This window comes from Cricetulus griseus, chromosome X (genome assembly GCF_003668045.3).
Source record: "Cricetulus griseus strain 17A/GY chromosome X, alternate assembly CriGri-PICRH-1.0, whole genome shotgun sequence".
Taxonomy (NCBI): Eukaryota; Metazoa; Chordata; class Mammalia; order Rodentia; family Cricetidae; genus Cricetulus; species Cricetulus griseus.
In genome coordinates, this window is record NC_048604.1 from 75,700,144 (window position 1) to 75,728,106 (window position 27,963).

The 27,963-nt window shown below is 37.5% G+C and overlaps 1 protein-coding gene across 6 annotated transcripts in view; it reads right to left on the bottom strand.

Annotated features, from left to right (window-relative positions):
• The window catches only part of Klhl15 (kelch like family member 15), a 49,114-nt gene that overhangs the window by 4,422 nt on the left and 16,729 nt on the right, over positions 1-27,963 (bottom strand). For all 6 annotated transcript variants that reach the window (XM_035450275.1, XM_035450274.1, XM_027431858.2 and 3 more), the window contains one exon: positions 26,111-26,822. In XM_035450275.1, coding sequence (XP_035306166.1) covers positions 26,111-26,815 — 705 coding nt within the window. In that variant the 5' untranslated portion in view covers positions 26,816-26,822. The remainder of the gene's footprint in view (positions 1-26,110; positions 26,823-27,963) is intronic.

Here is a 27,963-nt window from a genome sequence, read left to right on the forward strand (position 1 = left end):
TGATATGTTAGACACTAGGTTACAAGTGGGGATCAGGTCAAAAATAGGGCTTCATAGTAGAAAAAAAGCCACATTTGCAGTTTTCTTAAGCAATGATAATATATACCATAAGACAACCTCAAGTGAATCTGGACACTTATGGTAGTGAGCTAGTGAAAACTTTACATACATACATACACACATACATACATACATACATACATAATTCCCAGTAGTTATTTGACATAAACACTTAGTATGACATCAACAACTCATATAGTAACAATTCAGCAAAATAGTATGTCAACTGTTCCTTTCTGGTTTTGGAAATACTACGTTAAGATGACTACTATCAAGATCTTAGGAAGCGCTTTTAAGTGCTATACTAAGCACTAATGGTAGATATAAAGGTAAGTGTAATAAGTGGCTTATTTCCTCAAAGATCCTCTATTGCATCTTTGTCATTAAAAACGGTTTTCTTTAGACAAACATGGTATATACTCACTCATATGTGGATTTTAGACATAGAGTAAAGGATTACCAGCCTACAATCCACACTGCCAGAGAAGCTAGGAAACAAGGAGGACCCTAAGAGAGACATACATGGTGCCCTGGAGAAGGGGAAAGGGTCAAGATCCCCTGAGCAAACTGAGAGCACGGAAGAGGGGGGGAGGGAGCTACAAGAATGATAAGGGAAGAAGAGAAGGATGAAGAGGTCATGAGGGAGCAGAAAGGTTGAGTCAGGGGAAGAATAGAAGAAAGGATATGTGATAGGTAGGGTTTTAGTTGGTGGGGGTGGTAGGGGAGGAGGGGAGGGAGAGGGAACTGGGATTGTCATGTAAAACAATCTTGTTTCTAATTCAAATTAAAAAATGATTAAAAAAACGGTTTTTCATCAGTGACAGTATTCAGACACTTCTGCACTGAGTATACTTGTTGGCCAGTCTAAAGGCACTGCAGTGGCCTGAAGATGTACTGGAATGCCTTCTGAGTTGTTTTCAGACATGCCAGATTCCTTCAAGGTGGGGAACACTCATTGCTTTCATTCATGCCCCAAGTTCTCTTCCTCTTCATCTATTATGACAGATTTTTAGAAGATAATTTGTTCTGCCATGTTTTTAGTGTTTTTTTTTTTGTCATCAGTGCAGGGCAATGGAGAAAAAGGACAGGATGAACATTATCTCTCAACTGTGGCTCCAACTTTATTTCTGAGAATTGAAGTCACTTTTTGGTTTTCCCAAGTTGCAGCATAGTGAAAACTTAAAAAGAGTACTCGTATGGTGTAGTCATATTGATGGATAAAGGATGTACTTTATCCAGGTTTATCTTTCAAAATAAAGAGCATTCACATTTACCTGAAAAAAAAAAAACGGTTTTTTCCACTGATGTCCAGCATCCTCTTTTACAAAGTTATTTCTTGGGTATTTTAGGTTGGTTTGATATCCAAGTGCTACTATACAGATGTGTGCTGTACTACTTCAGAACTGTCAACTGGTTCTCTTGGCCAATTTATGTATGTTTTCAATTACTAAATACCAACCTGAAATACCCAAGAAATACTTTGTAAGAGAGGATGCTGGAAATCATCTGGGGGAAAAGCCTGCTTTTAATGACAAGGATTCAGTAAGAGGATCTGAAATCTGAACAGGAGAAATGAAACACTATGGAGATAGAGAAAATCTCTCAGTTAAGGGCTAGAGATGTAGCTAACTAGTAGAGTACTTGTCTATCATGTGGCAAGCCCCTGGGTACCTTCTTCAGCACTGGCAACAATTCTACAAATGGCTGTGTATAATTTGAACCAAACAGAGTAGAAAAGTAAGCACTTTAATGTGATTTGTAGATTTAAAGTCGAGGCATTACATGAATGGTGGATTATCAATACAAGGAAAGCAGCTAGGTTTTGGAAGAGGTATTCAATTTCCTAGCAGAAATATTGGTGGCAGTGTGAAGGAGGAAACTTCTAGGGGTCTTGTTGGAAATCCAAAAAGATAGCTCAAGAAAAAGGCAAAAGCAGCTATATGAGCTTTTTCTCATATAGCTGTCATTAATTCTTCCAGATAAGTAAAAAAGATATCAGATATAATAAGCTATAAAAGTTAAATATTTTCTTTACTGTATTCAATATAATTGATTTCCTTTTTAATTCCAGGTATTTCATTTATGCAAATAAGACCTCATGTTGATATGGAGGTTCCCTCCATTGGCTTCATTAAACTAGCAAAGGTAGAACATCTTGTCTATATCCAGAAGATGGAAAACAATAGCTGTGTTGGGCACTTCACATGTGTAGATCTTGTTAAAATTATTCCACTGTGAGAGAACAGTAACAATTCCGATTTCTTGCTAAGAAAATTGAGGCTTAGAATATTAAGTGACTTACTTACTCACTTAACTTATTTACATAAATAAAACTGGTAGATCCAGGATCTGAAGACAACTTTAAAGTTCATATACTTTCCAGTATTTTAGGAATTCAGCTTCTATTAGGCTTTAGAAAAATCTTAAAATAGTATGTTCATTAATAATAATAATGATAATAATAATAATAAACCTAGATAGCTGGGCAGTGGTGGTACATGCTTTAAATCCCAGCACAAAGGCAAGTGGATCTGTGTGAGTTTGAGGTCAGCCTGGTCTACAGAGTGAGTTCCACCACAGCCAAAGCCACACATAAAAACCCTGTCTCGAATAAATAGTAAGATAAAAATCCTAGCAAGAAGTCCTACCCCCACTCAAGGAAGAGGTGAGCTTGGGCCCCTTTCTCAGGCCCAACTTCTGCTTGCCCTCTTTGGGATTTCCTGGCCTGGGGACTGCAGGCAGGTTGACTCGCCCCCAGCAGGCCAAGCTACCCAGAGCCTGCTGACATCCCTGTGCTAGTCCCACCTGCACTCAGGGGAAAGTAGCAAGTGTCTCAGACCCACCTGCACCCACCTTGAAACCCATCAGAGTATTGGACCTGCTTGCACCCACCAGAAAGGAACCTTAGACCCCTACCCACCAGAGACAAAGAGACCTCACCTGCACCCACTGGAAGAAGGGATAGGAAGACAACAATATAAGAACACATCCAACAACAGAAAAAACAACACCACCAGAGTCTAGGGACTCTACACCAGCAAGACCTGAACATCCCGATGCAGATGAAGCAGAAGAGAATGACCATAAAACAACTTCATGAAGATGATAGAGACCCTAAAAGAGGAAATGGGAAAATCCTTTAAAGAGATGGAAGAAAAAACAAACAAAACAATGGAAATCAAGAAATGGAGGAAAAGACAAACCAAAAATTGCAAGAAACAATTCAAACAGTACAAGTCCTGAAAACTGAAATAGAGACAATAAAGAAAACACAAACTGAGGAAATGCTGTAAATAGAAAAGTTGGGTAAATGATCAGGAACTACAGATCCAAGCATAACCAACAGAATACAAGAGGTGGAAGAGAGAATCTCAGGCATTGAAGATACACTAGGAGAAAAGATCCATTGACCAAAGAAAATCTTTTTTTTTTTTTTGACCAAAGAAAATTTTAAATCCAACAAGTCCCTAACACAAAATATTGAGGAAATATGGGGCACCGTGAAAAGACCAAACCTAAGAATAATAGGTATAGAAGAAGGTGAAGAAGCCCAATTCAAAGGTACAGAAAACATATTCAACAAAACCATAGAAGAAAAATTTCCCAACCTAAAGAAAGACATGCCAATGAAAGTACAAGAAGCTTACAGAATACCAAATAGAGTGGACCACAAAAAGTCCCCTAACCACATAATCAAAACCCCAAACATACAAATAAAGAAAGAATATTAAGAGCAGCTAAGAAAAAAAGGTCAAGTAACATATAAAGGCAAACCTATCAGAATTACACCTGATGTCTCCATGGAACTCTGAAAGCAAGAAGGTCCTGGAATAGATATCTGGCAAACAATAAGGGAGCATGGATGCCAACCCAGACTACTATACCCAGCAAAGCTTTCAGTCAATATAGTTGGAGAAAACAAGATATTCCATGACAAAACCAGATTTAAACAATATATATCCACTAATCCAGCCCTACAGAAAGTTCTGGAAGGAAAACTCCAACCCAAGGAAGTTAACTACAACCAGAAAAACATAGGCAACAGATAATCCCACTTTACCAACAGCCAAAAGGAAAAAGGGGTGGAAATCTACACTCAATTACACCACCACCAACAGATCCAAAACAAACAAGAATGAACAATCAATGCTCACTAATATCCCTCAATATTAATTGTCTTAATTCGCCTATAAAAAGACACAGGCTAGGGCTGGAGAGATGGCTCAGAGGTTAAGAACACTGACTGCTCTTCCAGAGGTCCTGAGTTCAATTCCCAGCAACCACATGGTGGCTCACAACAATCCGTTATGAGATCTGGTGCCCTCTTCTGGTATGCAGAAATACATGGAAGCAGAATGTTGTATACATAATAAATAAATAAAATCTTTTTAAAAAAAAGACGCAGGCCAACAATGGATATGAAGACAGAATCCATCCTTCTACTGCATACAAGAAACATACCTCAACTTCAAAGACAGACGGTAGGTACCTAAGAGTTGAGGGTTGGGAAAAGATTTTCCAATCAAATGAATCCAAGAAACAAGCAGGGGTAGCAATCATAATATCTAACAAATTGGACTTTAAACTAAAATCAATCAAAAGAGATGAAGAAGGGCATTTCATACTCATCACAGGAAAAGTCCATCAAGATGAAATCTCAATTCTGAACATCTATGCCCCAAATACAAAGGCATCCACATTTGTAAAAGAAACATTACTTAAATTCAATTAACACATAAAACCTCACACACTTATAGTGGGAGACTACAACACCCCACTCTCACCACTGGACAGGACCACCAGACAGAAACTTAACAAAGAAACAAAGGAACAAATAGAAGTTATGACCCAATTGGGTTTAACAGACATCTATAGAACATTCAATACAAACAAAAAAGAAAATACCTTCTTTTCAGCACCACATGGAACCTTCTTTAAAATCGACCACATACTTAGCAACATAGCAAACTTCAACAGGTACAAAAAAAACTGGAATAATCCCCTGTATCTTATCAGACCACCATGCTTTAAAGGTAGAATTCAACAACAACAACCATTGCAGAAACCCTACAAACTCATGGAAATTGAATAATGCACAACTGCACCATTCCTAGGTCAAGGAAGAAATAAAAAAAAGTTAAAGACTTCCTAGAATTCAATGAGAATGAAGACACAGCAAACCCAAACTTATGGGACACTTTGAAAGCAGTGCTAAGACGAAGGTTCATAGCACTAAGTGCCCACATGAAGAAACTGGAGAATAGTCACACTAGAGAATTAACAGGACAACTGAAAGTTCTAGAACAAAAAGAAGCAAACTCACCCCAGAAGACTAGACACCAGGAAATAATCAAATTGAGGGCTGAAATCAATAAAATAGAAACTAGGAAAACAATACAAAGAATCAATATAGCAAAGAGTTGATTCTTCGAGAAAATCAAGATAGACAAACCTTTATCCAAACTTACCGAATGGCAGAGAGAGAATATCCAAATTAACAAAATCAGAAATGAAAGGGGGGACATAACAACAGACACTGAGGAAATCCAGAGAATCATCAGGTCTTACTTTGAAAACCTGTAGCCCACAAACTTCGAAAATCTAAAGGAAATGGACAATTTTCTGGATAGATATCACTTACCAAAATTAAATCAAGAACAGATAAGCAATTTAAACAGACCTATAACCCTTAATAGAAGCTGTCATCAAAAGTCTCCCAACCAAAAAAAGCCCAGGGCCAGATGGCTTCAGTGCAGAATTCTACCAGAAATTCAAAGAACAGCTAATACCAATTCTCCTCAAAGTATTCCACACAAGTACCCTGTTCTGGCATGCAGGCAGAACACTGTATACATAATAAACAAAAGAAATCTTTTTTAAAAAAAAGTATTCCACACAATAGAAGCAGAAGGGTCATTGCCAAACAATCACTTTGATACCCAAGCCACACAAAGATACAACTAAAAAAGAGAACTACAGACCAATATCCCTCATGAACATCGATGCAAAAATACTCAACAAAATATTGGTGAATCAAATCCAAGAACACATCAGAAAAATCAACCACTATGATCAAGTAGGCTTCATCCCAGGAATGCAAGGATGGTTCAACACACGAAAATCCATCAATGTAATCCACCACATAAACAAACTGAAAAAGAAAAACCACATGATCATCTCACTAGATGCTGAAAAAGCCTTTGACAAAATCCAACATCCCTTCATGATAAAGGTCTTGGAGAGATCAGGGATAACAGGAACATACCTAAACATAATAAAAGCAATATACACCAAACCAACAGCTAACATCAAACTAAATGGGCAGAAACTCAAGGCAATTCCTCTAAAATCAGGGACAAGACAAGGCTTCCACTCTCTCCATACCTCTTCAACATTGTCCTTGAAGTTCTAGCTAGAGCAGTAAGACAACAAAAGGAGATAAAGGGGATACAAATTGGAAAGGAAGAAGTCAAACTTTCACTATTTGCAGATGATATGATAGTTTACATAAGTGACCCAAAAAACTCTACCAGGGAACTCCTACAACTGATAAACATTACCAGAAAAGTGGCAGGATACAAGGTGAATTAAAAAAAAAATCAGTAGCCCTTCTATCTAAAGAAGATAAATGGGCTGAGAATGAAATCAGAGAAACATCACTCTTTGAAAATGCCACAAACAACATAAATATCTTGGGGTAACGCTAACCAAACAAGTGAAAGACCTGTATAGCAAGAACTTTGAGTCTTTAAAGAAAGAAATTAAAGAAGACAACAGAAAATGGAAAGATCTCCCATGTTCTTGGATAGGTAGGATGAACATAGTAAAAATGGCAATCTTGCCAAAAGCAATCAACAGATTCAACGCAATCCCCATCAAAATAACGACACAATTCCTCACATACCTTGAAAGAATAATACTCAACTTTATATGGAAAAACAAAATACCCAAGATAGCCAAAACAACCCTGTACACTAAAGGAATTTCTGGAGGCATCACCATCTCTGATTTCAAGCTCTATTATAGAGCTATAGTCCTGAAAACTGCTTGGTATTGGCACAAAAATAGACTGGTAGACCAATGGAATAGAATTGAAAACCCTGATATTAACCCACACACCTACAAACAACTGATTTTTTGGCAAAGAAACTAAAGTAATACAATGGGAAAACGAAAGCATCTTCAACAAATGGTGCTGGTACAACTGGATAATGGCATGTAGAAGACTGCAGATAGATCCTTATCTATCACCATGCACAAAACATAAGTACAAATGGATCAAAGACCTCAACATAAATCCAGCCACACTGAACCTCTTAAAAGAGCAAGTAGGAAGTACCCTTGAATGAAATGGTACAGGAGACCATTTCCTGAACATAACACCAGTAGCACAGACACAGAGATCAACATTAAAAATGGGTCATCCTGAAAATGAGAAGCTTCTGTAAGGCAAAGGACACAGCTAACAAGACAAAAACGGCAGTCCACAGGATGGGAAAAGATATTCACCAACCCCATTATCTGACAGAGGGCTAATTCCAAAATATACAAAGAACTCAAGAAGCTAATCACCAAAACACCAAATTATCCAGTTAAAAAGTGGGGTACAGAAGTACACAGAAGCAGAGATCCACAGCTAAACACTGAGCTGAACTCCTGGAATCCGGTTGCAGAGAGTGAGGAGTGATGAGCAAAGGGGTCAAGACCAGACTGGAGAAACCCACAGAAACAGCTGACCTGAAAAAGGGGGGGAGCTCAAGGACCCCAGACTGATAGCTGGGAAACCAGCATAGGACTGATCCAGACCCCCAGAATGTGGGTGTCAGCTATGAGGCCTGGGAAATCTATGGGACCTCTGGCAGTGGATCAGTATTTATCCCTAGTACACAAGTGGACTTTGGGAGCCCTCTCCACATAGAGGGCTACTCTCTCAGCCTAGACACATGGGGAAGGGCCTAGGCCCTGCTCCAAATGATATGACAGACTTTGAAGATCCACCATGGACGGCCTCACCCTCCCTGTGGAGCAGAAAGGGGATGGGATAGGAGGTTGGTGGGGTGTAGGGGAGGAGGTTGACATGTAAAACAAGCATGTTTCTAATTTAAATCTTTTTTAAAAAAAAGGAAAAAAATCCTAGCAAGAGATTGAACCTAATGGCTTTTCTCAAAGGAAAAAAAAAACAAAACAAAACTCTACTGGGCGGTGTTGGCACACACCTTTAATACCAGCACTCGGGAGGCAGAGGCTGGAGTTCAAGACCAGTCTGGACTCCTGGTCTACAAGAGCTAGTTCCAGGACAGCCCCCAATGCCACAGAGAAAGCCTGTCTCAAAAAACCGAAATAAAAAACAAAAGAAAGAAAACTCTGTCCTTAACAAAAACTATCGGTCATGTCTGGTATGTTGGTGCATGCATACTTGTAAGTTTAGCACCTGGGAGGCAGAGACAGGGGATCAGAACTGCAAGAACATCTTTAACTACATTGCAAATTTGAAGCCAGCCTGGACTACATGAAAGTCTATCTCAAAATAAAAAATCAGCTACTGGGATGACCATGATTATACATTCAGCTTAGTTCTTTCTAGTAAAACAAGTGAAGAATTCAGCAAATAAAAACTATAAACAAATTATTGCAAGAAAGGAAAATATGAAAAAGACCCTATCCTTTACTACTTTAGTTCACATATTTAGAAAGCTTCAATCTCTTAGGAGAAATAATGGGATAATGGTTCAGCAGCTAAGGATAATATCTGATTATTTATTAACATGGAAAGATGCTCACAGAATATTCATTTATTTTTATATTATTATTATTTTTGTTCTTTTTTTCCAAGACAGCTTTGGCTGTCCTACAACTCACTCTGTAGACCAGGCTGTCCTTGAACTCAGAGAGATCCACCTGTCTCTGCCTCCTGATTGGTATTAAAGGTGTGTACTATCACCTGATCAGGCAGTTATTTTATTGGTACTGATGATTGAACTCAGGTCTTGAATGCCAGGTAAGCATCCGACCAACTTAGTCATATCCCAAACTCTCACAGTATGTTCTGTTCACTTTCTGAAGATCAGTACCCTAACACTATACCAATTAATTACATTTTATATAAGCTTACTTATATTAATAGTGATTGTCTCTGGAATTTCATGAATATTTGGGTCCCTTGTTATATTTATAAATAAAAATGGAGTTATTTCCATTTTTAAAATGGGTCTCAATAGTAGAGCACTTGCCAAGCATATGTAAGACCTGGGTTTGATTCCCAGCACCCTGAAAAAAGAAGTTAAAACCATCAAAGCTAGTCATGGTGGCAAATGCCTGGAATCTAGTCCACAGTAGGCTGCTGAGTGGAAGCTAGCCTGGATTACCTAGTGAAATCTTGTTTTGTTTTAGGTTTTTTGTTGGAGGGGGCAGATATAGTAGTTTAAAATTTCATAAGTAAAAAAGTATTTTTCTATTTTCCTTTCCTATGCACTTTTTCTATAATTGCCTAATAGTGTGCTTTATTACTTTATCATTTTCTTATTGATGTGTTGGAACTAAAAGTCCATACTCTGTAAGCATGAACTTAACAAGAATTAATGTATGATTAACAAGAATTAATCATAGTGATGCTACCAGTCAGAAAGATAAGGAGTTTAAGGTCATCTTTACATAGGAAGATGGATGCCAGCCTGAACTACATGAAACCTATCTTGAAAGAGAAAGGAAAGGGTGGGAAGGAGGGAAGGAAAGGAGGAAGGGGGACAGAGGGAGGGAGGGAGGGAGGGAGGAAGGGAGGGAGGGAGGAAAAAAACTACATTAACAGGGACCACAAACCTCAAATTACATATTTAAGTGTCTAATGTGCACAACCAGTGATCTGGGTGCCACACAAATTTCCAAATAATAGGATTTTGTCTGGTATAGTAATTAAACATCTTGTCAAGCAATCCAGCATAGAGCTTAGGAATCTCATCTAGAAAATTTCTGATTTGGAAACACATTAGCTGTACAACCTTAAACCTTTTTTTTTTAAATGTGCATTGGTGTTAAGCCTGCATATATGTCTGTGTGAGGGTGTCAGCTCCCCTGGAACTGGAGTTATAGACAATTATAAGCTGCCATGTGGGTACTGGGAATTAAACCCAGGTCCTCTGGAAAAGCAGCCAGTGCCCTTAACCACTGAGCCATCTCTCCACCACTTTTGACTTTTAATCTTGTTACCTCATCTGTTATTATTGACGTAACAATAGCACCCGTGCTTCTTAACTTTGTGGCAGGAGATGACTGAGATAGCCCATGTGCAAAGGATTTAGTTTGGTGTCTGTCTTGTGCCCATGTATAAAAGTAATCAATTGTTACATTAAAAGTTAGTTTGTAGAGTAAGGCAGAAACGAGAGGAACCTATTCTGGACGTAACCCTCTAGTAGAAACATGATATACTAATACTTCTTTACAGAAGGCAGCCTTGTTCAGAGATTGCGAAAGGAAAAGGCTTCACATCCTAGACAGGCAACTTTCAAGTGTTTCAAAAGAAAATCAGAACTTTGCAAGGAAGCTTAGGGAGGCTTGGGGGTTCTCTGAAGTATAATACTAACTCCTTAATTGCAAAACACACTGAGAAGAGAAAAAAGAAAATAGCCTGATGTGGTGCACAGAGTTATCTGGAATTCAGATGTTAAAAAAACAAACTCTTAGAGCAAGTATTATAAAGAGTGGAATGAAACTGTAAGAATGCAGTAAAATGCTAAAACTTTATACAAAGTACCAGATGTTAAACAAAAGTAGAAGAAAAAGTGAAATTTACCCATGAACTACTTAATATATTAACAAACAATGCCTCAGATGGCACCTGCCTTTAATCCCAGCACTTGGGAGGCAGAGGTAAATGGATATCTGTGAGTTGCAGATATACATAACATATTCCAGGCCAACCAGAGACACTATCTCAAAGAAAAAATTTAGTTGAATGAACTATGGTACATATCATTATTTTTAATGATTGTATATGGCATATGAAATGAACCCCAAATCTACTGACAGATGTTCAAAGTGTTAAATGAGAAAAACCAAAGAACAAATATATTCCCGAAGAATAAAAATCAGCTGTTTTACAGCTGGAAGCACATATGGGGGAGGTCTGCATATATGTTCAACACACAACTACGAGCGAGTTCCTTGGAACTACCCATTTTGATTCTATTGGGGTCAGAATATGCTTTTTTCACAAGAGTCATAGCCCCTTTTTGTAATACTCAGTAAAAAAGCTAACTATTAGCCCCAAACCAAGACAACTGGATCTCTGGAGTCAACAAGCCCTCTGCCACTGGAGGCAGTTCAGTTGTGGCTACCAGCAGGATAGGGATAAGGATAGGCTATGGTAGATAGGGATTCCAGTGTCTCAGAAGACTAGGCTAGATGATCTGACATCCCCTTCCACATTCTAACCCTGGCTCTTACAGATCTCATCGAACTGGCCAAGCTTACCTGCTCTGGTAATCATTTTCCAGTCTTCCATTTTATACCCTATTTTCTAGTTCCTTTGTCCTCTTTCCCCATTTATTATGTTGTTCTCCTTTGAAACCTAGGTTCTAAAGAGCTTACAAGACTCACTGCAATTCTATGTTCAAGTCCAATCAAACTGTTCTACCTCTAAGCCTCCAATAATGGAATTTGTGCCCTTAGAAACAGCTAATTCAAAAATCTTCCAACCAAAGAAATTTAGTTCCAATTTCTTTAGGCCAAGGTACATTCTAGATCTGCTTCGCTCTTTTCCTGAAGCTTCTTACTGCTGTGCTTTTTCTAAAATTACTCAGTATCAATAAGTACAACCAATTTCTTCTTCTTCTTTTTTTTTTTTTTTTTTTTTTTTTTGGTTTTTCGAGACAGGGTTTGTCTGTGGCTTTGGAGGCTGTCCCCTGTCCCAGAACTAGCTCTTGTAGACCAGGCTGGTCTCGAACTCACAGAGATCCACATGCCTCTCCCTCCCGAGTGCTGGGATTAAAGGCGTGCGCCACCAACGCCCAGCTAACCAATTTCTTCTTGCACTGTGGAGGTAGAACTAATGTCTCTACCAAATCTTGGCCTAAGTAATTTTATACACACATGAAGTCTACTTTTTAAAAAAGCATAGCAGTGAAACCACATGAAAGAAATCCTTGAAAGTGTATTATGAAGAGAGCTACCCCAAATCAAAAGGGACTGTTTTTTCATAAAAATGGCATTTCTCCCATCATTCATTCCTCATGTAACAGCTTAGCCATCTGTATATCAGGTGCTCTCAAAAGATAAATATAGAAAGAATGACACATCTTTCATGTTTTGAATTACTTTCCTTCTTCTCCTTTAATAAACATAAAAAGCTCCCTTGTTTTAACACTTGGAAAGATTATCACTTTTCCTACTTTCATACATTAAGAATGTATAAAAGTGTCATTTGTTTTAAAATAAAATCCTAGGGCATACATATTATTTCTTAAAAACAGTAGTCTGTGTCAGGCGTTGGTGGCACACGCCTTTAATCACAGCACTTGGGAAGCAGAGGCAGGCGGATCTCTGTGAGTTCGAGGCCAGCCTGGTCTACAGAACTAGTTCCAGGACAGTTAGGGCTGTTACACAGAGAAGCCGTCTCGAAAAAAACAAAAACCAAAACCAAAAAATAAAAATAAAATAGTAGTCTGAATTCTTAGTTGGGCCACTTCCTCCTCAAAATCTTTCAATTTAATTTGTGTGCACACATATATGCATACAGTTAGGGAAGGAAGAAATATGACACAGGGGGCAGGGGAGGAGGGGAGGAAGAGGGAACTGGGATTGACATGTAAAACAATCTTATTTCTAATTTAAATAAATGGAGAAAAAAGAAATATGACACAGCAAAAATTCTGTTTCTCAAAATATTATACAATCCAAAATATTATTTAAAATGAAAAAATGGTTTGTATTTGTTTTCCTTGAATGTGAAAAATATACAATCCATTTATTCAATATGGAATTTTTTTTTTTTTTAGTTTTTCGAGACAGGGTCTCTCTGCCTGTAGCCCCAACTGTCCTGGAACTCACATTATAGACCAAACTGGTCTCAAACTCAGGGATCCACCTGCCTCTGCCTCCCGAATGCTAAGGTTAAAGGTGCGCGCCACCATCACCAAGGTTAAATAAGCAAATTTTAAAGGTACTACTACTTGTTCATACTACTTGTAATTTGGGAAGTAAAATAAACTTGTAATATTACCATGCATTTCACTACAATTTATTAGATTTAACTCAAAATTTGTAATTTTAAATATTTACTAAAACTGGCTATAGTCTAAAAATTAAGTTTTTATGCAAGCCCTAGTGATCAAACTCAAGGCCACAGAGGCTAGGCTAGTTCTCTTCTACTAAACTATACCCCCAGCCATGAAATAATTTTTAATGTCTAATATATTTCCACTAAACCAAAGAAAATCTTGTGTATTAATATTCCCTTCAGTGTGAGACTCTGAGCCACATTCCTTTATATTTTCTTCCTTATATGAAACATTAGCTGCATGAACAGGCACTTCTGACTCTTCCTACATCTAAAAATGCTAAATCTCAGAATGATGGGTGCAAAAAATGTGTATCTTGGTTTTAAGTTTCATCCCTACTTCTCTACCAAGACCCAATCTTCTCAAGAGAAAAATCTAAAAACAAAGTACTACAATTGGGCTTGTGCTAAAACAAATCTTATCTTTTAGAAATCACAACTGTGTTTAGTTTTATTTTGGGGTTTTGGTGGTGGTGGTTGGTGATGAGACAGGTCATGATATTTAAACTTGACTGGCCTGGAACTCATCATGCAGCTTAGGCTGGTCATGAACTTTTGAGAAATCCTCCTACCTCAGCTTCTCGGGTGCTAGGAAGTGGCACCACACCTGGCTCATTTGATAAAAGTTTTGATTGTCAGTAAAATGTGGGGCAGTCTTATGTGTAATATTGGAAAATTACCATGTCCAAGTCTTTATTTCCATTAAGGGTATGGTAAAGTCCTAGCCTAGTATTCATAAGGCCCTCAAAGCTTACACTAATTTATGTGAAATAAAGAGCTAGATGCAAAATGCCTTTTATTAACCCCTTTGTCCTAGAAAACATAAACTGATGAAAATTAAGTTTATACTAGGTGCAAATCCTTTTGGTAGTAATATTGTGATTACTCAGCTCTTGGTATCAGAGAGGGCTAGGACTTTATGCTGATGCTCCAATCTCTTACTTAAAATGGTATAGGGTTAACAAATTTAGTAGGCACACATGTTCCAACATGCTTTAAAACCATCCTAGACCACTTATAAAAAAATTAGAACTAAATGTGCTTAGAAAGTTTCACTCCTTACAACTGCAGTATGACAGAGCACTGTCAGAAATGGTGCATAAAGGTAGGAAATTACTTTAAAATAGTTCTCAATATTTGAACTGCTGGATTATTAAAGATAAAATGATCTGAAAGTTAAAAAATAAAAATAAAGTTAATAGTTTTTAACTGTGATTATACTTATTTTTAAATAGCACAAGTTCTATAATGCACAATTTATGAGAAATCTTTTATTTACAGAAATACACTCTACTATATAAATATTTATAAATATAATAAAGTAAGCCAAATAAAAGGTTTAATTCTAAAACTAACTTCTAAAATAAGTCATGGAGTAGTGCTTACTTAGGGAAATGTGGTTCATTTTTAGGCAGTAAGCTAAAAAATTAAGACGTCAAGCTAGGCAGTGGTGGTGTATGCACACCTTTAAATCCAGAACTTGGGAGACAGAGGCAAGTGAATCTGAGTTTGAGGCCTGCTAATCTACAGAGTGAGTTCCACAGTGGCCAGGGCTACACAGAGAAACCCTGTCTTGAAAACCCAATAACAATTCAGGCAGTGGTGGTGCACGCCTTTAATCCCAGCACTCAGAGACAGGAAGATCTCTGTGAGTTCCCAGCCTGGTCTACAAGAGCTAATTCCAGGACAGCCTCCAAAGCCACAGAGAAACCCTGTCTCGAGAAACAAACAAACAAAAAAAAAAGATGGTAATAATAATACTTCAAGGCCTAAACATTCCCCTTGTTCTTTCTTGATTGCTAACCTTTCCTCCAGTCATTTTGACATTTGATTTGGGTGGGGGGGGTATTTTGAGACAAGGTTTCTTTGAGTAGCCCAGACTGTCCTCCAGGACAATCTTGTAGGCCAGCCTTAGAACTCAGAGATCCACCTGCCTCTGCCTCTGGAGTACTGGGATTAAAGGCATGTACCAACCACTCCCCCTTCCCCAACTGGCATTCAGTCTTTTTTCTTTCAAAGTGATGGAAATGAATCCATGCTAGGGCAAGCTCTCTATACCTCCAACTATCTTTAATCTTTTTAATTTTCTGTTTTTCTATCATCTTCCCAACTTATTAAAAAGGGTTACTTCCCTTACACATCAGCAAAGAGGCCCTTACTCTCTTGATTTTGTTTCATCTTTCCTATTGAAAAGGGGAACACTGAAATGTTTTTTCTTTGAAAACATCTTCATACTATACTGTCCTGGCTGGCCTTGCAACCACAGAGATCTGCCTGCATCTGTCTCCTGAGTGCTAGAATTAAAGGTGTGCATTACCATGCCTGGCCCAAGACCGAACTTTCAAATTCCTGTTTTCAACAGGTTCCGGTCTACTAACTACCCCTTAACATGCTGCCCTTCTCAAGGCTCTAGCAGCAGTCAACATCTAGGCTTCTGACATTTTTTGAAGAACATATGAGCCTGAAATGAATTCAAGTTAGAGGTAGGGGAAAAAAAATCACTCTCTATACACACCAGATTTTAAAGCCTAAAAAACCACTGTGGGTCAGTTTTTAGGGGGAAAAATGCATATGCGTTAATTCTAAGCATCTTAGTCTATGGGGCATGGGAGGATTAGCAAAAAGGAGACTGATGTAACTGAGAGAATGTTTAATACTAACCTAGTCCCCCCCCCCAAAAAAACCCCACCCATTTTTGTTCTCACTCTAAGGGCCAAATGAGCTAACTGGTCATTTAAGCAGTTTAAAGTTCTAGCTGCATTAAATGCCATGTTGTATCTGAAGAGGATTTTAAACTTTTTAAAGCACAACTCAAGCTTATCAGAAATTCTGGTCAAATGTCTAATTTTCTTTCTTTAAAAATATTTTTACAGTGCTAGGTAGATGGCTCCATGGGTAAGAGCACTTGCTAGGAAAGCAAGGAGACCTGAATTTAATTAAATCCCCAACACCCATTTAAAAGCTCAGCACCAACTGGGGGTCAGAGAAAAGCACATTCCAGGAGCTCAAGGGCCAGCCAGCCTCCCTAAAATGGCAAGCTTTAGGTTTAGTGAGACTCCATCTCAAAAACTAAGGTGGAAATTGACATGGGAAGACTTCCAATGTCCCTCTCTAGCCTCTATGTGCATGTACACAGGCACTCTACATACATAAACACTTAGTACGTTTACATACAATATACATACACACCCCAGTATTACTGTCAGATAGAGCACTGTTTCTCATATACTTCCAAAATTGTGAGAGTTACAGAGAAATTCCTACTCATTCTGGCACTAATTGAAGTCATTAGATATAACCAAAGACTTTTCCAGAAGTTTTGATTAAACAGTGCTAAAATTACAAGTAACAGTGTGACTACTGGACTTAAGTTTTACTTCAAGTAAGTATCAGATCAGTCAGCATGTTTCAAGAATACATGAAGGGATTCCAGACACCCATAATAACAGCATCTATACTTTTATCATGTGGGCTGTACTTCACTTAATGAGAGTATCATACCACAAGCATGAGAACAAAGAAGAGTAACTGTTAACAGTCCACTGTGAATGCTGAAGGAGAAACTGTGTGGAGGATTAGTGTTTGGTGAAGAACATATTCTAAGGCATACCTAAGATACTCAAAACTTCATCCTTGAGTTCTTCCACTTTCTAGGTGATCTCAGGATGCTTTAGGCTTGTTTTAAAATGTAGCTTTGATTTTTGGGTATATATGCTTATGTGCATGTGGTGGCCAGAGGTCAATCTTGAATGTCATTCTTCTGGTATTGTCCACCTGATTTTCAGACAGGATTTCTCACTGCCCTGAAATTGGCAAATTAGGCTAGGCTGGCCACCAGGATTCTGTCACCTCTGTGCTGAGATTATAAATGTACAACATCATGACAAGACTTTTTTTTTTCCTGCATGGGTGCTGGGAATCAAACTTGGGTCCTCATGCTTGCATTGCAAGCACTTTACCATTTGAACTATTTCCCCAGACATCAAAATGTAGGGAGTTTTGGGTGAGTTTTGTTTGTTTGGGTTTTTTTTTTGTTTGTGCATCCCTAGCTGTTCTGGAACTCACTGTGTATACCAGTCTCAGAGATCCGCCTAAATCTGCCTCCCTAGTGCTGGAATTAAAGGAGTGTGTCCCCACTGCTATGACTGCAGGGGTTTGTTTTTATTTTTGATTTGAGATTTGTTGCTGTTGTTTTTCAGATAGGCTCTTACTATGTAGCTCTGGCTGTACTGAAACTATGTAGGCCTTGAACTCAGCGATCTACCTGCCTCTGCCTCCTGAGTGTTGAGATTAAAGGTATGTGCCAGCAAAACTAGCTCAATTTGTAGTTTTTAAAACTCTGAACTCTAGGTGAGCATTATGACACAGGCCTGTAATCCCACCATTCAGAAAGCTGAGGCAAGAGGATTGTCATGAGTTAGGTCATTCTGGGCTAGATGAGATCCTGCTTTAAAATATCAAAGTGTTAAAAAGCTTTTCTGAAGCATTATTTTCATGACTCTTGGATTTTCACTAGTAAAGACATACTTTAAGCTATCAAAATTGTCAAAGTGGTAAATATTCTATTACATGTATAATGGGTATGTACATGCCATTTGGACAACATTCTACTTCCACCATGTAGGTCTCAGGGATTGAACTCAGGTCATCAGGCTTAGCATTAGCAGCAAGCATCCTTACCCCTGAACCATCTTGCCAGCCCAAAGTAAATAGTCCTAAAATAAACAATTTTGAGTCCAAATATATTGTCAGTGACAGAAAAGTACTATTCAAAATTCTGTACACACAACAGATACACATTATGGCTTTTTCTCCTTAAAAGCATTAGCTTTGCACTTTAAAAAACTGCAGGGACTCATCATACAGCCCAGTGGTAGAGTAGATGTCCCTTGGGTGTTATAACCAGAAAAAAATTTAATTTTTATATAAATACAACTTGGAGGTAAAACAGTGAATTATGCTTAACTAGTAAGGGAAAAGGCACATTATGAAATCTGAATTTTATGAGGCAGTTCATAAGACAGTATGTCTGGAATAAGCATGATGGGTTTACTTAAAGCAGTTACATCTGTATAGTCTACTTTCTTAATAAACAGCAATCAAACCAACTATAAAACTCTAAATACAGAGCTGAACTATAATCTGTTTTTCTATCCTCATAGGACTTAATAATTTTGAAGTTAATTCATATTAATACAATATCTAGAGGGTCAATGGCATGCTGAGTCTTACCTTATGTATATTTATGATTTATGATGAAGCTTCAGGTTCAAAATTATTAAAATATGGACTCAAGATTGTAGCTAAGTGGAAAATCATTTGCCTCGATGTTAGACCCTGGCTCAACCCCTAGCACCACCAAAATAAAAAATGTTAGGATGCCACTAGACTTATGTATTATTATTTATTTTCTGGTTTTTTGAAACAAGATCCTACACTGTGTCTCAGGCTGGTCTCAAAACTCAAGGCAAAATCCTCCTGCCTCAGCCTTCCAAGTACTAGAATTACAGGAATGAGCCACCATTCTTGCTGTGCCACTATATTAAATCAACAAATGTGTTCTAATCAATAATTTAACAATTTTACACAAATAAGGTCTTTTGTGTAAATTATAATTTTGCCAAATATGCATTTACTGAATAATTTATTATGCCTATTTATGTATATGTAGCCATATGCAGCCATGGCATGTGTGAAGGTCAGAGGACAACTTTTGGAAGTCAATTCTCTCCTTCCACCATTTAGGTCCCAGGGATGGAACTCAGGTTGTCAGGCTTGGTGGCAAATGCCTTTACCTGCTCAGCAATCTGACAGGCCCATATTGTTTCTTGTTTTTTAAGCCAGGCAGTGGTGGGGAACACCTTTAATCACAACACTTGGGAGGCAGAGGCAGGATGATCTCTGAGTTCCAGGGCAACCTAGTCTACAGAGTGAGTTCTAGGACAGGGCTGTTACACAGAAAAACCCTGTCTTAAAAAGCAAAAACCTCTGGGCGTTGGTGGTGCTTGCCTTTAATCCCAGCACTCAGGAGGCAGAGGTAGGCTGATCTCTGTGAGTTCGAGGCCAGCCTGGTCTCCAGAGTGAGTGCCAGGATAGGCTCCAAAGCTACACAGAGAAATCCTGTCTCGAAAAACAAAAACCAAAACAAAACAAAAAACAGCAAAAAACGTCTGGAAATCTACAAAGATGACACCAACTAACAATCTAAGCAACAGAGGAGAGGCTACCTTAAATGCCCTCCCCTGATAATGAGATTGATGACTGATTTATAAGCCACCAGGTAACCCTCATCCAGCAGCTGGTGGAAGTAGAAGCAGACAGCCACAACTAATCACTGAACGGAACTGGAATCCAGTTGCAGAGAAGGAGGAGTGAAGAGCAAAGGGGCCCAGACCAGGCTGGTGAAACCCACAGAAACAGCTGACCTGAACATCGGGGAACTCTTGCTCCCCAGACTGATAGCTGGGATACCAGCATGGGACTGATCCAGACCCCAGGAACATGGGTTTCAGTGAGGAAACCTCAGAAATCTACGGACCTCCTGTAGTAGTTCAGTACTTATCCCTAGCATAGGTGTGGACTTTGGGAGCCCATTCCACATAGAGGGATACTCCCTGAGCCTAGACACACGGGGGTGGGCCTAGGCCCTATCCCAAAGGATATAATAGACTCTGATAACATCTTATGGAAGGCCTCACCATCCAGGGGAAGTAGAAAGGATGTGTGATAGGTGGGGTTTTAGTTGGGGGGAGCGGTAGGGGAGGACAGGAGGGAGAAGGGAACTGGGATTGTCATGTAAAACAATCTTGTTTCTAATTCAAATAAAAGAATCTGCCAAAAAAAAAGCAAAAACCACAAGACCAGGCATGTACAGTGGCTCACAGCTATAATGGTAGCATTCAACAAGCTAAGATGGGAGGACTATCTCAAATTCAAGTCTAGCCTAGGTTATATAGTGAGTTCCAGCCAAGCCTGGGTTACCAATGAGACCCTGTCACAAAACAAAACAAAACAAAACAAAAGCACAGTTTAAATGATTTGACTCTTAACTGAAATCCATTGTGATAACAGGCCTTATCTTTGTTAACAGATGCAAAGGCCATCAAAGCTAGTAAAAATACATGCCAAATATATCTGCTTAAGTAAAAATTGAAATTATAGTCTAGTTTCAAAACTAAGAATCTTCCATAGATAAAAACAAATCAACTTAAAAAATCTATGTTTCAAAAAGACAAGATTTAACTTGGAATGTGGTGGAGTGCTTCCTTAAAATATGTGAAGACCTAAGTCCAACCCCCAACCAGAATCAAAAATTTAAATTAAAAAAAGACTCTGAAATTGTCAGATTTGATTAGATGGTAAAAACAAAAATGTACTTTCATACCTTATATTGTTTCAGGGTTATGAATTTCTTAGGTTTTGTTGTTGTTGTTCATGCTAGCATTTTAGAATTTCACAATTCTACTAACAACTTCTAAATGTCTTAAGGTGAATCAAAGGTAAACAGCATGCATTGCTACCTCCAAGGGCTCTCATTCGTCTAGCAGCTTTAAGAAAGATCCTGATAAGACATAAGCAGACCTGGATTCCCGTCCAAACAGTGCCACTTGTTCTGGAATAAGATTCCTAACCTTTCTGAACCTCTTAAATATAAAATAAGGATAACATTTGGACTCTACCTATGTGGAAAACACTTGATGGACACAACCTGGCAAATATACATATGTATTATGTACACACAAAACAGTGTGTGTGTGTGTGTGTGTGTGTGTGTGTGTGTGTGTGAGAGAGAGAGAGAGAGAGAGAGAGAGAGATGAGATGAGAGACATTCAGAAGGGATTATACGGAATGATAATGCAGTAGAATAAACCTAGTGATCCTAGTGATTTCAACAGAACTACAGGGCCTTATTCAGATTCCTGAGATCAGACTGGGTGGAGCTCTTCTTCTCGGAAAAACAGAATACTTTCTTTCCTTTTAAGATGCCATTGCTCAAATCTGATAGCTACTGCTACAAGAAGAGTTGCTTTCCAAAACTTTGTATAGGTGCTTATTTTCCTGAGGACAGAAAAAGGATCATGACAAAAAGAGATGCTATACTCATTAACAGCTAATCTTTATCAACCACACCATGAATCTTTAGGTCTGGGAGTTCTTTAACACTAACTGTGTATAACCATAACCACAGGATGAGAATTAGGGATAGGGGCTTAAATATGTGAGAAAATCAGCTTATTATATGCATATATTCAGAGTTACTAATGAAAGCTCAGTTCCTTAACCTTAGAGCAGTATTCTGCTATAAAAATATAATCCAAATGACAAATGTAAGCCAAAAGATGCAATTTTACATGTGCTATCATCTACATTTTAAAAAGCACAAAAGGTGAAATTTTCTTTTAACATATTAACTCAATATATACAAAGGGCAATTTCAACATGTAATCAATCTCAAAATTATTTAAGTCTAGGGATATAGTTCAGTAGTAGAGCACCTAGTAGAGCATCCACTAAGGTCCTAGGTTTAATTCTTAGTTGCAAAGTAAATCTGAGATAATAAACATCCTTTTTGTTGCCTTCAAGAAAGAAAGATTTATTTATTTATTTATTTGTTTGTTTGTTTGTTTGTTTGTTTGTTTAATGTGTATGGGTATTTTGCCTGAATGCATACATATGTGTGTACCACGTACATGTCTGGTGCCATGGATTCCCCTGGAAATGCAGTTGTGAGATGTCATGTGGGTGCTGGGTATTGAACCCAGGTCCTCTGGAAGAACAGCCAGTGCTCCTAACTACTGACCCATTTCTCCAGCTCTGCTTTTTTGTTGTCTTAGTCTTTTAACAGTGAAGCTCAATGATATCCTCATTTTACAGGTAAATTAGTTATACCAGATTTGGGTAGTGCTGGAAACTGAATATAGTGCATGCTAAGGTTATACTACAGACTGAAGTCTCAGGCAATCTTTCAATTTTAGCCCTTCACATAATTTTAACTCCAATAAACTTAAGTATTCTATTTTTCTTTAGGGGAGGGAAATTTTATTACTCTAAAAGAAACTTAACACAAAACAGAATGAATAAAATTTTTGGTTTTCATCACAGAAATTAGCTGCTTGGAGTAATAATACAAAAGAATGGTGATTTCTAAGCCTAATCAGAGTAGTCAAATGATTTTCCAAGTTTTTCTTGTGACATTACAGTATTTTCCTATAAATTGTTCATGAAAAAACATGATGATAAAATGTAGATGTGTTACTAGCAAACAAGAGATATAAAGAAACTAAGTTAACAACACAAGGAAATAATCAAATACATCTAAAATACATCCAGAATGTGAAATGCACTGAGACAATCAATGAACAGTCAAGCCTGTTGCAAAAAAAAAAAAGAAAGAACGAAAGAAAGAAAAGAAAGGTGGAGACTGCTGCAAATTAAGAAAGCTTAAATATACATAATGACCAAAAGGCAATGTATAAACACTGGATTCTAGTGGACCTTGAAAGCAACTGCAAAAACTAGAATATCCATTAGCAATTTGATGATGGGTCTTAGTATCACTGTTAAAGTAAAAATAATATTGTATTTAATAAAAATCCTTACTCACAGGAGAAATATAATTAAGTATTTAAGAGTGAGGTATCTTGATGTTTACAACTTATTTTCAAAGGCTAGGAAATAACTGTGTCAAATGTAACAGTTCTTGAATCTAGGCAATGGCTATACACTGTACAAGTGTTCATTACACTATTCATTCAACTTCTCATATGTTTGAATATCCTTATAACAAATGAGGAAAGGGGGAGACAATTCAAAATTAAAACAAAGACAATCAAATGTAGTGTGCAAACCTTGATTAAAATTTAGTTCATGAAAAACAACCAAAAAAGACACCTTTGAACTAACAGAAAATGACCTGTATGTTACATGACACTAAAGAAATGTTGTTAACTCTCTTGGGTACAATAGTATTTTGGTTATGCAGGATGATATCCTTAATCTTGGGAAATGATAGCTGAAGCAATTAGGGATGAATGGTCACAATGTCTACAACATTCTTTTGTTGTTTTTTTTTGAAACAGAGATTCTCTGTGTAGCCCTGGCAGGCTAGCCTCATACTCAAGAGATCTGCCTGCCTCTGCCTCCCAAGTGCTGGAATTAAAGGCACATGCCACAACTGCCTGGCTCTACAACATTCTTTGAATCAGTTCAGGGAGGAGAAAAGAAAACACATACAAAAGACTATACAATCTCTACCTATCTAGCAAATACGTTAACAACTATTAACTTACATGGCGTGTTTGTTTTCAAGTGATCATTCTATTTGTATGTTTAAATAAATTTACAACAGAAAATTTAAAACATATAAAAGCTAAAACAAGGCCATATCAATACTCCCTGACAGATGTGGCATGTGCATATATAATCCCTGCACTTGAGAAGGCTGAGGCAGGAAGATTATCCTGAGTGTGAGGCCAGCCTGGGCTCTATAACATGTTGAAGCCCAGCCTGGGATACAGTAAAAGCCTTATTTGAAGAAAAAAAAATGCATTTTTATAAATTTCAGAAAATGGGATAAAAACCACAAATCAAAAATAGTTATACTAAAAACAGAAAAAAAATAGTTATACTTCCTGCCCCTGGAGACTCTCTTACTAAAAGAGGACCAGCATGGATTTACCTTTACACTTTTATGCCCACTCTAGAACCAGGCATATATGAGCAATGTTTTTTTTTAATGCCCCTGTATGGGATTTGCAATGTTCTGAATATAAGAAAAATATATGGATACTATTTTCAAGGAGTTAGAAATATAAAATGTATGATAACTAAACTCTTTGTTTTAAGACAGGTTCTCTCCACATCTGGCCTCTGCCTAAGTGCTGGGCTCAAAGGTATATGCCACCATGCCAAACCATATCTAAATATGTATTTGCCAACCAAATTCTCCATATTGGTTTGGTTTCTAAAGTTGTATTTCTAGAGATAAAGCCTCTAATCTACATAATTTAAATGCATCTCAGCATTTAAAAAGTCACAGATTGCTTTGATAAACTTAAAACACACACTATGAAGGCAAGCTTACTAGTATTATTAAAGTAGAAGTGAAAGATTTTATATTACAAAAAAAGGAAGAATTCTCAACTGGGTCTTAAGTCTTCCTAAGAAAGCAATTCCAGAAAGAAGCCTTAATACAATTTTTATCCTGATAAAACCACATACTTAGCCAATGGGGATAACCACTGTTATGCCATAGGTGGAAAAGGACATCAGCAAGTTCAACTGTTAACTATCCAATAGCATTACCTTTTAGCCACTGTAACAACTGCCTACCTTGAGAACTGATAATTGAAATGTAGGCTAGCCTAACAGCTCAGCATTTACAAATTAACTGCTATCGGTTAACCATTATACTGTCCCACAAGAGATGAAATTTTATTTTCTATTTCACAAATACTTTCTATTTCAATCTAGATTGAAATTGGGCAAAAGGGGGCTCTGTTTTAGCAGCAAGAAAGCATCCTCATTTAATGTATAAAGACAAAACATGAATCCCTGGAGAAAGAGAGCAATAAAAACAATAGTAAAGGTAGGAAAAAATCTACAACATAAGCAGCAAATGGTTTACATAGTTGATGTGGGGCTGGTTCTTACTCAACAAAAACAAATATATTTAGTTTCAATTATTTGTCATATTAATACATTCTGAGAATAAAGATAAAATTCCATAAAATTCTCTATTAAAGATAATGACATTTCATAGCAGTTCAGAAGGTGGGGGAGAAAAACATGCCAGGATGCTGAGTGTTATTCAAAGGTGCAAATTTGTTTATTTATCAAATGGCATAAACAAACCTCCTTTTTCAGAGATTATTTTTCACACAGTTAGTTAAAGCTGAGTGTTTTAACATGAAGGGTGTCTGTTGACCGAGTTTTGTGTGCTTTCTAGAAAGAAGGAAAGATGCAAGAGGTAAACAGAGCCCCAGAGTTAACCATGTGATTAGAAACCAATTAAGTTAAGCAATTACTGAAGCTGCTCTCTCTCCTTTGGGCAAGAATGGATCACAAATGAGACTGATATAAAAATGAAGATGCTTGCAAAAAGGCCAAGGCTGTTTTAGAGAAAGTATTTTAAAATAGAACCATTTACATGGTAAAATGTACACAGGAATGATTGATGAATGTACATAGAAGATTTATGGTCTACTAGTTTGGAAATATCAAAATGTTTTAGAAATATATCTCGTTTTCATTAATAAATTTAGTTAGTATTCACAGTGAAATAGGAAACAGTAATAATCAAGAGTATGGAAGACAATCACTCAGTGGCCTACTGGTCATCAAGAGCTATTGTATGTGCCCTTACTGCATTTTAAATATAAGAAAACACATTTAATATATATGCACCATGTAGAATTGTAAAAATCCTCAATGCCAATTCTAGCATTGGATTACTTAAAGTGACTTTTAAAAATAATCTAACCCAGTTCATAATAAGAAAAGCTAAAGCAAATTTGTAATATTTGCATCACATCATAATCCTACCTTAAAAGTACTTTAAAGGTGGGACTATTCTACTACCTACCTGGTTTATCCTTCACCCACAAAATGTATTGTAAAAACACCTAAATGCATAAGACATAATAAGACATCAGCTTCTTATATATAAAATATTCTTATAAACTACTCCTTTTTTGACTCCTGACCAACTCTGGAATCTTATCTATAACAACATCTTTAACTAAATGAGGAGTCCTGTCTACTGCTTTCAAATGCACCAACCTTCTCAAAAACGCTGGATGGAGTCATCAAACAAAACCTGATGTTCTGAATGATAGTATCTGTATGTCTCCATCGTCGTCTATCATGTCGCAGCCAAGACTGCACAGCCTCGTACAGCTCTATTTCTGGAAACCTGCTCAGATGATCATTATCCAGGTAAGACATGAGCTTCTCAAAGCTCAGATAGGACAGGAAGTCAGGCCTGGACATGAGTGGCACAAAGTTGTCTAGCAGAAAGGCGTCCAGCTTCTCCCTGACTCCCTCGATGTTAACACCGAAATCATCTAAGAGTCTCATAATTTCTGCACAATTTTCTAAGCAGATTTTGGCTAACAGAAAAGAACAGCAGAACTTCACCACTTCTATTAGCTGAACATACATTGCAGCCTGAAGAATTTCATGAACAGTATTCATACTCAGTTCTATAGTTCCATAATACATAAACTGAAGAACGTGGCTGAAACCGGTAGCTGTTAGACCTTTCAAATGAATTTTGTCCTGATCGCGTTCTCTCATGTCTGCTGTGAACATAATTCTGAAGTAATCACTCTGGGTGGCCAAGAGGGCTTTATGGGCCTGGAACTGATGGTCTTCAATAACCAGAGTGACATCGAGAAGCAATCCCTCCTCATACAGTGCTCTGAACCCAGCAGAGACACTGGTGTCATGGATGGAAGAACAGAAACCTTCCACGTCCCCTGCCATGAATCACCTGGAAAATAGTAATTAAAGAAAATGGTATTAATCATCACAATGGATTCAGAAGGTATTATTAAAAACTGTAACAATTCTTATATCTTAGGTTTACTGCCAAAGTCTTAAAGTATACAAACCATTAGAGAGAAGGCAACCTTGTATGAAAGTTTCCAAGCTAATGCTTTTAGCTTCAAACCTGGTGAAAAGACTCTACTAAAGATATATCTATCAAACTATAGTAACCTGTTAACTTACAAACAATACACGGCCATCTGACTTGCTTTATGCAATTCATCAAATATATATATGCCCCCAAATTAGGAGTACAAAAGATTTCATAAGTAAATACCTAGTTAAGGAAAAGCCAAAACAAAAACCAGAAAATAAATTATACCAAAAAAAAGGCAAATTTGAAAATTCCTAGAAATTCACCCAAAGTAAGTAACTGGATAAACATGCCAAGTTGTGCAGATAAAATTCTTAGAACTATTTATAATAAACTACTATAAAGTATCTGGCACAGTAGCATGCATCTGCAGTTCCAGCTCCTCAAGAGGCTGAAAGAAAAACATCACTCTAATCCAGAGTTCCAGGCCAGCCTGCACATGATGGAGTGAGAAAAGGAAACAGGGAGAAAGGGGTGTAAGGGAGGGTGATAAACATAGCATGCCGAGAATTCAGTCAGCCTGATTTACACAGCAAGTTCTGGACCAGCTGCTGTCTTGGGCTACAAAGACAGACCTTCCTTGTCCACAAAAAAATAACTTCAAAAGCTTGACACTTTGGGGGTATATGGCACATATCTACAATCTAAGCAGCACTCGGGAAGCAGAGACAGGAGGATTGCATTAAGTTCTAACCACTCAAGGCTACATAACAAGACACTCTTTAAAACGAAAAACAAGTCTGACAACAGATTAATAAATAAATATGGTTAATGGTAGATTACAGGTAAGAGTGGTGGTAGCAATCTGCCTATTCTGTCAAAGGATGTTTATTAGATGTTACCATGATATACTGAGTGTATCTTCAAAAATAAATTACATATGTATTTGTTCAGATGAGAAAAAGTCTAAAAGAACAGACAGTAAAATGATGAGCCTAGGTTGTTAAGTTTTAAGAGATTTCTTTTATACTTACCTCATTAACCTCATATT